This window comes from Gavialis gangeticus, unplaced genomic scaffold (assembly GCF_001723915.1).
Source record: "Gavialis gangeticus isolate Ggan-Ray unplaced genomic scaffold, GavGan_comp1, whole genome shotgun sequence".
Classification (NCBI taxonomy): domain Eukaryota; kingdom Metazoa; phylum Chordata; order Crocodylia; family Gavialidae; genus Gavialis; species Gavialis gangeticus.
The window spans coordinates 100,076,333-100,089,866 of NW_017729033.1; the positions used below are offsets into that span (position 1 = coordinate 100,076,333).

Genomic DNA, 13,534 nt, shown 5'->3' on the forward strand with positions numbered 1-13,534 from the left:
ACAGTCTGAACAAAATCTGATCATGCCCATATTTCTTTTTGTCATGCCTAGTAAGGGCTTAGAATTTACCCCTTTTAATTACATTTTTGCTCCATCAAAGTTTTTAAAAAATATATATGTTTTTACCCTGTGATGTTAGATCTATTTTATATTAATATAAATTGAGGCCAAGTGCTGCCTTTTATTATTTCTTCTTGGAAATTGTCTAAATTTTTACCTCCTTTCAGCTCTCAAATCAATAGCAGGATAATGCAACTTTAATTATACATCCTGAGAATGATTCATTATAAGAAAATAGCATAGGCATTGAGCCAAATTCTAAGATGTTTACTCTTTGTTTTATTCTATTTTTACTTAAGCAATCTTCTGCTGAAGTCTATTTCCTCACATAGGAATTAAGTAAAAATTGGGACTGGACCTCAGTGGTTTACCCCAATGTATTTGTACCTCTTCATAGTCATGGGTATGATTACTATTGGCCATTGATAGCAGAAATAAATGTAAAGGTGAAAAGAAAAACTAGAAGTGTTTAATATGTCTCTTCTATTTCTTCTGTTGCATTTAGGATGGCAAGACGAGGGAAAACAATAGTCTTTTCCATCCATCAGCCCCGGTATTCCATATTCAAATTGTTTGACACCTTGACATTACTAGCTTCAGGAAGGCTGTTATATCATGGCCCTGCTCAGACAGCTATGCAGTATTTCAAATCTATTGGTAAGCTTTCATAGGTAGCTTTAGTTGCAATGTTGGGCACTGAGAAGAATCATGCTTAAGACTTCCAGTACATTATGTTCCGCATAAATAAGGAAACAAAACTTCTTTTTTAAAAATCATTTGGTTATTAAAGAAATGAAAAGGATACATAGTTTACTTAGGCAATGATCCTTGAAATTGTAGACTATGGTATAAAATGTATATTCCAAGAACAGAGTGGTCATGTGCCGTAACAGCTAATTATTTTCCCATAGAGTTTGCACCAAAAGGGTCTATCATATGGAACACTATTAAGAAATAACACTGGAAATATTTATTTAAATATTTAAATACCCGTACTTTCTGATTCAGATATTGTAGCCATGGTGTGAACATGTTTAAAATTATACATACATTTTTCCCTGTCGGTTGTGTCAAATCAATTGGATAGGCAGGTTCCATAGTCATTGGTTCTCTGCACAAGGAAAAACATGCTTCCATATCCCATATTTTTGCATATGATAAGGACTTTTCAGCAAGAGCACCTTAGCTGTTAAAAATGAAATAGACAAAAATGCAGTAGGCACAATCTTGTAGGTATGAATCTTGACAGATTAATATTCATACCTTGAATTGCACCAAGAAATGGCAATTCTGTTCAGACCTTCCCTACCACCTACAGGGGTGGATCTAGGATTTCCCAAAGGAGGGTGCAGGAGCAGTAACCCATACTGCAGTGGTGGTTGCATCCCCTGCTCCCGGTCTCCTCCACTCAGTTCCTAATGTGGGTGAAAATCCCCCTTCCCCTTCCTGCTCAGAGGCATGCTTTCTCCCCTCTTTTTCTTCCTCCTGCCCCCTGTCTGCTGCTGTGGATTTCTCCACCATTTGCAAGGTGGGGAAGCTCCGAGCCACCCAGGTTTAGTGCAGGCTGGGCTCAGCTGAGGAAGGGGCAGTGACAACAGGGTGGCTGGAGAGTAGTTCCCTCTACCCTGCGCAGTCCCAGAGCAGGTGTGCTGCCACTGTCCCCATCCCCAGCTGAGCCAAGCCTCTGTGCGGCGAGCAAGAATGGCTCTAGTGTTTTCCTGCCTCTGAACAATGAGGTTGGGGGAAGGGGCAGGGAGGGGACATGCCTTTGAGCAGGGAGGGGAAGGGAGAGAGTATTGGATTTTCATCTGCTTAAGTTACTTTAAAAAGTCCTCAGAGGCTCCTGTGGTATGGTCTAGTCCAAAAGGAGAGGGGAAGGGTACAGCTGTCTTACTGCACCCCCTCTGGATCTGCCCCTGAGCACCTACGCTAATAGGTAGTGGGAGGCTGCATTCAGAACTCATTTTAGTTTCTGCACCATAGGCAGGCCTAACTTTTTATTAGTTTAAAAGAAGGGGTGGGGAGGTGCTGCCCAGAAGCATGCCTCAGCTGTTATGAGGTAACTGTCACATCTGCAATACAAATGAGCTGAATGGCTGTAATTTTAATTTTGATAAAAGTTTTAAATTGACAATACATTTGTTTTGCTACAGGAAGATTAATTTGTAACAGTTGCATTGTAATGGTACATACCAATATAATTCAGTAATCAGTATAATTCTTACATCTGTCTATACCTTAAACAGACTTTACAGGTAGCCTCATGGGAACCCCCCTGTAATAATCCAATATGGAAGTAAAAAAGGCATAGAGAATTGTTGTAAGGTTCACAAAATAGAAATGATCCCAAACATTGAACAAAATACAGATGGCCAAAGGCACTTCAGGTTACTAGTTCTTCCTGAGATTTTGGAGGGTCAGGGATTCAGCAGTATTCTCAGGTATTGAACTTCATTCATAAATTATGGCCATCCCTTTTGTTAATGAAGTCAACACCTGGTAAATAAACAGTGACTAAGTCCCTCAGATGCTTCTGTTTCATTACTCTGTTTTGGCTGAAAAGTGTTTCAGATAACTCAGTATCTCATTCAAGCCCCTGCTTTGGACAGAATTTTAAAAGCATAGGGATCATACTATCCAAATTCAGATTTGAATGTTGTGACGGATCCCTATATGTCTACAACTTAATGAACCAGAATTCTGGAGCCAAGCATTCATGAAATTTAGATCTGATTCTGAAGTGTAAAGTTCTGGCCCACTGTTAACTTTTGGCTTCATTTGTGCTCACCTTATTAGATAACAGCTTTAAATATTGAGGAGATATCTAACTGTTTTCCTTTCAAGATCATTTTCCTAATTTTGCTCTTTGTCTATACAACACATTTTTATGATCTACTGAATGACTTTCTGTGGACTTGATATTATTTCTTTGTAGGTTATGAGTGTCAGCCATACAACAATCCTGCTGATTTTATCCTGGATATTATTAATGGAGACTTAACTGCTGTAACAGTGAGCAGAGCAGACTTTACCAATATGGCCAGTTGGTCAGGTATGATTATTTTACTTATGGGGAAAAGGGGAATTTTGCATTTGTGAAAAATGTCTTGAAAAATAGGCAGGCAAGGTTCTTTGTGTAGATATGATATCTTTTATTAGACTAACTTGAGTTGTGATATCACATCTACGCAAAGAACCTTGCCTGCCTATATGTCCTTGGTCTAAGACGGCTATAACCAAAAACGCAGCAACGTGTTGAAAAATATGTTTTTTACCACCCAGATAATTGAAAATATGGATTTTAGCAATTTTGAAATGGTTCCAGAATGTGCAAATAAGTGAGAAGTTACAACACATTAAGAGCTGAGACAGTCATTGTTAAAATAATTATACTTCAGATTTCGTAAGCACTGTTTCCCATCTTGCATTCAAAGTTACTTGTGGATACAGTTAAGAGTGGGGTAAAAAATGCAAACTCCTTATGGAAGCATAAAGAAAATGATAGCTCTTAGTTTTTACTCTACTTTTTTACTACAAACAAGAATTAAGCACTATTTCTGTTGCAAACAACTCAAAAGATCACATTAGATCAGAATGTTTTTAATACTGTAATATGAATTTCTGTTGGAAATCTCTGAGCTTATCTTGTGACTCATATTTGCATGCCTAACAGTGCTAACATTCTAACATTGTGTAGCACCCTGGTTGAGAATCACTGCATTAGACATTTAACAGAGAGGCCACATCTATATTAGTAAAAATTGAACTTTTGACTCCTTATCAGTGCAACTCCATTGGTGACAGCAATCAAAGAAGCTGTTGTGTTAACAAGGCTTAGGTGTTTTACCACAGTCATCTAACATTACTTTGAGAAGAGCTTTATATCATGGTGTTAAGAATACTGACTCCTGGCTGCACTTCCAACATTGCACTAACTGATGGAACTGCACCTGGACTGAATTATGATGTTGATGTTTCCTTTTGTGGATAGAGTCCTAGAGATGTGAAAGAGAAAAATGATAGACCCCTGAGCACAATTCTCAACATTCCCAAAAGCCTAGTTTGAACAGATATAATGACATAGATTCTGGTTCATGACATGTGCATGTTCTACCATACATTGTCTTGTTACACTATTGAGAAACTCATTTCATTTTGCTTGCTTCATTTTACGTTTTCAACCATGTTTGATATTTGTAGATGTAGATCTGATCTGATCTGATTTTGAATTTGGATCTATGCTGGAACTTTTCCAAACTTGAGGTGTTCCTTGAGCCCAGTGTAGACATAGATACAAGGTTTGAGGTTTGAATTGTGATCTGTATTGTCCTGAAGTTCACTATGTTTGGATTCAGGACAGTAATTTAATGTCATTTCTATTTTTTTGTTTGTTAAGTAACATTTAGGAGATGATGTGTAGCATTATTGAGACAATAGGGGAGGAGACCCTTCCAAGTACACAAACTGCCACAAACGTTTTATATCCTTAGCTAACTACTGCAACTACATTTTTCTTTTGAAGCTGAAGAGACCTATGAAGAGGTCAGTGGTGATGACACTATTGCAAGGGCATTAGCAGATCTGTATTCCAGTTCCTCTTACTACAAAGAAACAAAAGCTGAATTAGAGAAACTGCCTTTGGAGCATAAAATGATCAGTTCAGATTTTAAAAAAATCACATACAGCACTTCCTTCTTTCACCAGCTCAAGTGGGTGTCCAGACGTACATTTAAAAACTTGATAGGAAATCCACAAAACTCCACAGCCCAGGTAACTGTCATGAATCATTAGAATGAGAATATTCATAAATATATATTGTCATTTTACTTAAGTATTTTCTTTACTTGAGTTGAGCTTTACTTGAGTTACATTTACATTATTTGAGTTGAAGTATGAAATGCTTGTTTCTAAAAATTAGACAGTAAAATAAAATCCAACTGCCTTTGAATAGACACTTCTAAATGTAGAAGTCCTTACATAGGTCTTATTTACAAAGAACCCCATAACACATTTATGCTTTTTAAAACGCTGTTGTCACTTATGCTAATTACCAGTACCTGGGATAGAAAAATATTTTCTCCTACAGAATCCAACATAACTACATAATTTCACTATGCAATAAGGTCAGAATGCTATATGTATGATAATAGATTTATTTTAAAAATTGTGATCTCAGAAACAAATTAGATGAAAACCTATAGTGTGTACACAGACAAAATTCCCAGTAGCCTTAGTGAAAATAAGATTGATTCTTTAGGTGAGCACATCCTACATTAATAAATGTGGTTTTTATCTTAATCTTTGCAATTAGTCCCACTGATTTAAATGGGAATACTCATGTTAAAGTAGTGAGGGTGTCACAGTCTGGACCTTAAATTATTACTCTGCGTTTGTGATACCTCTCTAGATTTATTGTAGTGTAGATATGACAAGTAATTAAAGATAGTGATAATAAAACATCAGTTTTATTTGCATTTGTCCATCATATTATAGGTTTAGAATGAAAATTATACATTTTTCTTTTTATCTAATCTTTACATAGCACATATAGTTCTGGAGCAGCAAATGGTACAATGTATACACTACATTAAATTGATAGATTTAGGACATCCAGTGATGGCATCCAGTGATATGTTTTATTGTTACTTCAGCCAGATCCAGCTACTCCCATAAAAAGGTGTGCTGTGAGACGAGGAGGGTACTTGAAGCCTTTCTTCACTTGTGTGTCATCCCCCCTTCTTCCTCCCTTTTTATGATCAACAAAATCATAGGCTCCATAACAAGGAGACTACAGGGACTCTTCCCTTTTTGTTCTGATTGCAATTTCATGCACCATGTTAAAAAGGGGAGAGAGGAGAGGCAGATAGGAAGTGGGATGCGGGGCCCAAAGAAGGGCGCAGACTTGCAGGGGTCTGTGGAGCTGGGCTGGGCTGCACCAGCAAGGAGAAGGGGGAGCTGGCTTGGCTCCACAGAGCCCCTGCCAGCTGGGACCCTGCACTCCTGCCACCTTGCTCTGGGCCCTGCCAGCAGTGGCCCTGGGACACTGGTGCAGGCTCTGTGCTCCTGCTGGCTCCTGCACCTACTCACTCCCAGTGCCCCCCAGCCCCACAGTACAGGCACAGGGTAGCTCACAGCCCTAACCCCCTGCTCACTTGCAGGGAAGAAGCTGGTGCTGAACGTGGGGAAAATCGGCCCCTCGCCCACCCCATGCCCGGTGCCCTGCACTGCAGCCACTTGCAGCCTGCCTGGGGCTGCCTGTGCCTGCTCAGAGCAGCCCTGCATGGGCTGCGAGCGGCTGCAATAGGGAGCCCTGGCCACAGGGCAGGGGAGGGGCTGCTTTTCCCCAGGCTCAGCTTTTCCCTGGGCTCCTTCCCTGCTCCTTCCCGGCACGGAGGAAACTGGCCCTTCCCCCCACCCCAGCTGGCGCTCTCTGCTGCAGCCACTTGCAGCCCACATGGGGTTGTCCTGAACAGGCACAGGCAGCCCCATGCAGGCTGCAAGCAGCTACAGCATGGGGTGCTGGCCACAGGGTGGGCAAGGGGCTGCCTTTCCCTGCGCTTAGCACCAGCTTGTAACCCACCGCGCTGCTAGCCTGGGCCCCGCGCTGGCTCTGGGCTCGCTTGTTAGGGCTGCATGCGGCGGCAGCAGCTGCGGCCCATCTGCTTGCTGTGCTGGGCAGCGTTTGCTGCCTGTTCAGAGCTTGCTGGGCAGCCCAGAGGTGGCAGGGGCAAACACTGCCTGGTGCAGGAAGCAGGGGGGCCGCAGCTGCTGTCGCTATGCATAGCCCCAGTGGGCAAGTCCGGAGCTGGCGTGGGGCCCAGGCTAGCAGCGAGGTCAAGCTACAAGCTGGTGCTGAGCACGGGGTGGGAAAACCGGCCCCATGCACGGCACCTCGCACTGCAGCCACTTAAACCCCGCCTGGCGCTGCCTGTGCCTGCTCAGGACTGCCCCGCGTGGGCTGTGAGTGGCTGCAGCAGAGAGTGCCAGCTGGGGTGGGGGGAAGGGCCAGTTTCCTCCGTGCCGGGAAGGAGTAGGGAAGGAGCCCAGGGAAAAGCTGAGCCTGGGGAAAAGCAGCCCCTCCCCTGCCCTGTGGCCAGGGCTCCCTATTGCAGCCGCTCGCAGCCCATGCAGGGCTGCTCTGAGCAGGCACAGGCAGCCCCAGGCAGGCTGCAAGTGGCTGCAGTGCAGGGCACCGGGCATGGGGTGGGTGAGGGGCCACTTTTCCCCATGCTCAGCCTTTCCCTGGGCCACTTTTCCCCAGGCTCCTTTCTTGCCCGGGGTCCTCCCCTGCCCTCCCCCCTGTCCCTTACCTGAGGTTCCAGCATGGGGCAGCCATGTGGTCCCAGGCCATAAGCCTCTGCTGGGGCTTCTGGCTGGGGGGCAGGGCTGGGCAGGCCCTGCTATTGTGGGAGCCCACCAGGCTTCCCCTGGGTCCTGCTGCTGTTGGTTCCTGTCATTTTCCTGTCACAGAGAAAACAAGGGCAGATAAATATCGATTTTCTAAGTTTTTTAGGGGCCCTGCGGACTGGATAGAATGGCCTCATGGGCGGGATGTGGCCCGTGGGCCCTATTTTGCCCACCCCTGCCCTAGAGCAAAAAGACATGTTCTATCAGAATGCCTCTTTGATTGTGGACAGATATAATGCTCAGATATTCTAAATGCACGTAAAGCCCGCAGAGTCAGGAGGTGCAGGCCATTTAAGACTAGCTTAATCTTCCTGAAACTTTTCAAAAGCACACCAGGAAAATCAAGTACTATTTTGAGCCAATCTTCTGGGAACTTGCTCAGTGTTATGTGGAGACACAGCATTCCCTGCCTGGCATCTGGTCAGTCCTTCATGCATCCCAAATGGCACCACTCCTAACCCCTTCCCCCCAAAACACATGCAGGGCAAGGGGCCGCTCTGGAATGTAGTCAGGACACGATTGTCCAAACCTCCATTCTCAGCTTCCCCTGAACCCAGAGTGGGCAGACTGCAGGAACAGAAGCAGGAACTTTTTAAAGTCCCCAGATCAAGTAAGAGTCCTGCCCCCTCATTTACCATCCCCACTCTTGCCACCTCTCCCTTACCCTTTGTGCTCAGCAGTATGTCACTGCACCCCCTCTGGATCTGCCCTGGCCGGGTGATGAGGGGCTTTGTACTCTGGACCCCCCTTAAAATCTCTGTAGCTTTTCAAACCCTACCTTGCAAGACATGCTGTCAGTTTCACTTCCCTGCTAGAGACCCTGCACTCAGGTGCCAGGCTTATCTGGGGTGAGCACCACAAGTAGAAGAGTTACCAGATACTGAGGCAAGCCACACAGCTCCTCCAACCCCTGCCCCCCAGAAGCTGGTAACTCCTCTGCTCCTCTTAACCTAAATGAGCCTGAAGTTCAGGGTTTCTAGCAGGGAGGTGAAATTGACAGCTTGGTTTTCAAGGCAGGGGTTGAACAGCCATGGAGATCTTGGAGGTTCTCAGTAGCATATAACCCCTTGGGAACCACAGGCAGGGGGCCATAGGGCCCCCCAGGCCTTGGCAACCCTTCCACTCTTTCCTGGAAGTCTTGATGGTCTGGGTTGGCTTTCAGCAGCAGTGCTGTCCCTAAAAGATGTGGGTTCTACTTAGAACCCTTAGCAGAACATGTGCAGACACTTCTATTCAGGTACAGTTGTTAACTAGTTCTCAATCAGTGGTAGTCTTGGAATGGTTTAAGTGTTATGTCTGTCTGTACCCAAAGAACTGGAACATCTCATCATTCCCTACTCTGACCTGTGCTTAAATGGCACTATCAAAGTATTTGCAGGCAATTTAAAAAAAATATGCAAGACTTTTCAAATAGACAAAATGATTACTATAGGCAAAATCTATTCTGAAGATCTGTGTGTGTGTGTGTGTGTGTGTGTCTGTATGCTGATATTATAGATATCCTTAATAATTGTTTTGTAAAAGCTTGACCTTGTGACAAGAATTATACTTTCAAGAGCTTTATAATGCTCCAGGGTTAATGGTCCTGACTTTTTTCTCACAAGCCTTTCTCCCAAACATCATTAAGAATGGATTTTCATTCTGTAAGTGGTACATAATTAATGAAGTCCTTTTTACTAATCTGCTCCAATTGGTCTTGATTTGATCCTTTTTTCCCACTACAATTGGCTTAGTGGCTGAATTATCCCTGACATTTGATCCTTTCAGCAGGTTCTTAGCAATACAGTACCATGGATCAAGTGCTTTATAGTGGAAAGACTCTTGCATCCCACATGCTTAAATATGACTGAACTGCCTGATACCATAATTCTTGCTGAGATTTTCATCACTTGCAGTTATTCTTAAGAGACTATGACATACATACTTTAATCATTTAGATTATATCACTTAAACCCATTGATATGATTTTATCTGTAGGAAAAAGGTGTGTTTTGGTTTGCTTAATATTTACAATTGAGCTGGAATCTAGAAAGCTTTAAAAGACTTTCAATTATTATATTAAATTATTAATATGGTTGAAGTTTTTCTCTTAAATCCAACACGGAATCTATCTTTAGACTTGGAAAAAAGTTGAAAAATCTAATTTCAAAAATAATTTTAATAGCAATTTGTATCTACTATGGGAAATATGTACTCATTATAGTTTTAAAAACAAATTTCTTTTCTGCTTCAGTGGAGGCCTTGTAGAAACATTCAGTTTGTCTTGGAAGAGTCGCTACTCTTCCAGGAGAAATCACAAATTTACAGATGTTCAAGCTTTTTCTCCCAGAGTAAAAATGGCTGCTCCAGGAGAAAAATAACCTGGGTAACAACTGGTTAAATCACTCCTAGGAGAATTTATTCTGGGACAGTGAATATCTGTACATGCTGTGCTTCTCAGAAAAGAACATAGTCCACCAGCATTCTCTCTCCCCACCCAGAGAGACTGTATCTCTTGCTGGACTTTGTTGCTCCAGCAAGGAGCAGAACACGTTCCATTTAGAATATCCATATTGTGCTACAGGAAAACACAGGTTAAAAATGCACAGTTTGGTTCAGTCAGTCGGGACTGCCCTATGCACTGCTGCCATCTGTTGCCAGGCAGACTAAGTGAGCCTGCAGAGCATGCTGAGATGTGTGCACAGGGCCCCCATCTGGCTACACAGTGTCAGCACTGTAACCTGTCTGCTCTTCAGGGCCTCAGCATTTGAATGACTGTACATGTGGCTCTGGGTAAGTTTCTCCACCAAGAGAACAAACCTGAAAGGATTATGTGAATGTGTGTACATAGCCAGAGAGAAAATCAGTTTCTATATTTCAGCAAAAATGTCTGTTTTCTTTATTAAGCTTTGTCTAATTAATTAAAGGTCATTGGTATAGTTATTAAATATGCATTATTATTTATTACTATATTTATTTGAACTGGGATGATTCAGAGACCTCATTAGTAAATAAGCTGTGAAGATTTATTTTTGTATAAAATGTGGGACATAGTCTCACATCAGTTTGTATTAAATTAATTGTTTTTTTACCACTAGTGTTTCTCTGCAGCAGAGCAACCAGTTGAAGGGAAAAGATGCTAGTTTTGCTGTTGTATAACCAAGCCTTTGCAATCTGAAGTTCTTATTATAATTTCCTCAGATAGGCATGTTTTGTGGTTAATTTACTGAATTATGGCCTTTCAGTCTTCTTGCTAACATTTTTTAGAACATCAGCTACACATTTAAACAAACACCAAGGATCTTTCAAAATAATATGAACAATAAGAATATGAAAAAAACACAACTTGTTTTCGTAAATATTTCTAGAGGAGCTGTCCCAACACAGCTTTGAAAACAAGTGACTTCTGGGAAGAAAGGTTTAACAAGCGCTGCAGGAACTGACTGAAAAGTCCTCTTGTCAAAGCAATAAAGAACTACAGGATAAAATTATAATTAACATGTTTATATGGAAAATACTTTTCATTGAGTCCACTGCATATCAGTCTTTGATAAAGTTACAGGTTTTATGTGATAAAAACTATTAGATTGATACACGTTACTTAGACTTCCATAGGATGTTGGAATTGGATCCACATATTACAGTTAAAAATAAGCACTATAAAATCATCATAGCATATACTAAATCAATTAAAATCAACTAATATATTATAACAGCAACATTAACAGTGTGCCATCCTTTTTTAATTGAATTAAGTAGGGATCAGTTCTTGAGCCAACACTATTCCAATTTTTTATTAATGACCTTAAACATGCTTGATAGTATTTGCACAGGACAAAAAGATTGGTGGAGTACTGAATGGTGAAGAGGATGGGTAATTGCGTCAGGTATCATTTAACAACATGCGTTTTAATGCCAACTAATGCATGATCTAGGAGCAAAAGAATGTTAATCATACTTACAAGATGGAGAACTGGTAAAGCCTCTGAATTGTATTCAGGGATCTTGGTAGATAATTAGCTAATCATGATCTTTCATTTAGTTTCTGTGGCAAAGGGAATACAGAGTAAAATAGGGAAAACACATTGTACCTGAAAATAGAACTGGTGAATCCAGTGGTGAAAAAATTATAGCCCATTTTGGTTCCTACACTTTAAAAAAGGTGATGATATTTGTCAGGATTCAGAAAAGGGACCCAAGAATGAGTCAAGGGGTAAACAGTCCTTCCAGCTGAGAATCTTAGATCAATATATTCAATTTAGTCCATGGGCACCTATCCAGAGAGAAGCATCTTATCCTGGAAGCCTTATAAATTTAGTAGACCTAGGTCTGTCCAATTGGCAGCTTGTGGGCTACATGTGGCCTCTGAGGCATTAATTTGTAGTCCCCAGGCTTCCTCCTGGTGGTCACCCCTCCGATCATTCCTGTTGCAGCAGCAGTATGGAGTTCTGGGCTCTCTCTCCCTCCTCCATCTTCTGCTTGCTGCCTCTGCCCCTGTGAACAATGTGGGGGCAGCATAGTCCATAGTACTGGGCAGGGCTGGCCCACAATTTTTTGGGGCCTCCTGCAGGAAATAGTTTTGGGGTCCCCTGCCCCAAACCAGTGGGGGGGAGGGGTGGCAAGCGGCCAGATGCAGGGGGCTCCTTAGCTGTGGGGCCCCCTGGAGCCGCAGGTTTTGCAGGAAAGGATTGGCCGGCCCTGGTACCAGGGGAGCCTGTGGCCCTGGACTTGCACAGTGCAATACAACAGGGAAGCCTTGGTTGTAGAGCTGAGGGTGAGTCCAGGATGCCCACGCATGGAATACAGAAAGAGGGTAACTATGCAGCTTGCAACCAGGGAGAAAAGTGGCTTGCAGTGGTACAGCCCATGGCATGTATGGCCCCTAAGTGCTTAGAAGTTGGACAGACCTATGGTAGACAAAGGCAAAGTGACTAAAGCTTGAATCTGACAACCTGGAAATAAAATGCAGGGGTTGTTCTGGTTGCGTTTTCTTTACAATGAAGATAATTAACCAGGGGAATGGATAACCAAAGACATAGTGGAATTTTTACCTCAAGATTGGTTGTCTTTCTATAAAATATGCTGGAGTTTAATTGCAAATTATTGGGCTTGATGCAGGAGTTACTGTGAGATATTCTGCAATGTACACTATGTAGGTCAGACTAAATGGTAACTGTGATCTCTGGGGCCTTATGGGTAGCATGGCCTGTCGGGTATGTAGCCCCTCCCCTCAACTCGCTTGCCATGACTTTGATGTTAAGGTACCAAGAGAGGGGGTTCAGTGGAGATCTTTTTGGAAGGGCTCCCCAACAATAGTGGTACTCTCGATCACTTGTCGTGATGTTCCATGGGGCTCCGCCTCCCCTACACCCTGTCCACTTGCCAACCGAATCGGTGATGGTGTGATGGTTGTTTCGAACCCACGGGGCTTGCTCACCGCTTGCTTCAGGTGGGGCTCCCCACTTCCAAGTGGGGCTCAGTTGACTCGGGTACTTCCGACCTTGATGCCTCACCTTCTTTCTCTAGGTCTTTGATTTTCCTTTCCCCCCCCCCCCCCCTTTCTTCCTATTTTTGTTTTAAGTTAGAGGAAATATTCTCCTGGGGAGTGGAGGAACATGGAGCTGCCTTCTTTTCCCCAGTCTCCTTCAGGGGGCTCAAACGTTGCTCCTTCTCTGCCTCCTGGAGAGAGCTCAGACGCTTCCCTCGGTCTGCCTGCTGCAGGGAGCTGCAGTGCTTCCCTTGCTCTGTCTCCTACAGGGGGACTAAGTGCTCCCCCTGGCCTCCTTCTGGCAGGGGGATCAAAGATTTCCCCTGCCCTGCTCGCCGGTGCTGCTCCGGCTGTGCCGCTTCTCCTTGCTCTGGGAGCCTCAGGACTTTTGGGGTGCTGCTTGCCTCCTCCCTCTTCCTCCGGCTCCCCCTCACCACAGGGACTGCCAGGGCTTTTAAACTCCTGCGTGGCGGCCATACTGGGGAACAGCTGATTAAACAGCTGGCGTAATGCCGGCTCACGCAGCTGCGGCCGTGGTCCAGGTTCCTGTGCTGCCGGACTGAAGGGGGGTAAGTTTCCGCCACGGGAAACCCAAGCTTG

General features: G+C 43.6%; 1 protein-coding gene across 6 annotated transcripts in view; it reads left to right on the plus strand.

Annotated features, from left to right (window-relative positions):
• The window catches only part of LOC109304050 (ATP-binding cassette sub-family G member 2-like), a 44,772-nt gene that overhangs the window by 11,376 nt on the left and 19,862 nt on the right, over positions 1–13,534 (plus strand). For all 6 annotated transcript variants that reach the window (XM_019526532.1, XM_019526531.1, XM_019526534.1 and 3 more), the window contains 3 exons: positions 566–717; positions 2,996–3,112; positions 4,583–4,830. In XM_019526532.1, coding sequence (XP_019382077.1) covers positions 566–717; positions 2,996–3,112; positions 4,583–4,830 — 517 coding nt within the window. The remainder of the gene's footprint in view (positions 1–565; positions 718–2,995; positions 3,113–4,582; positions 4,831–13,534) is intronic.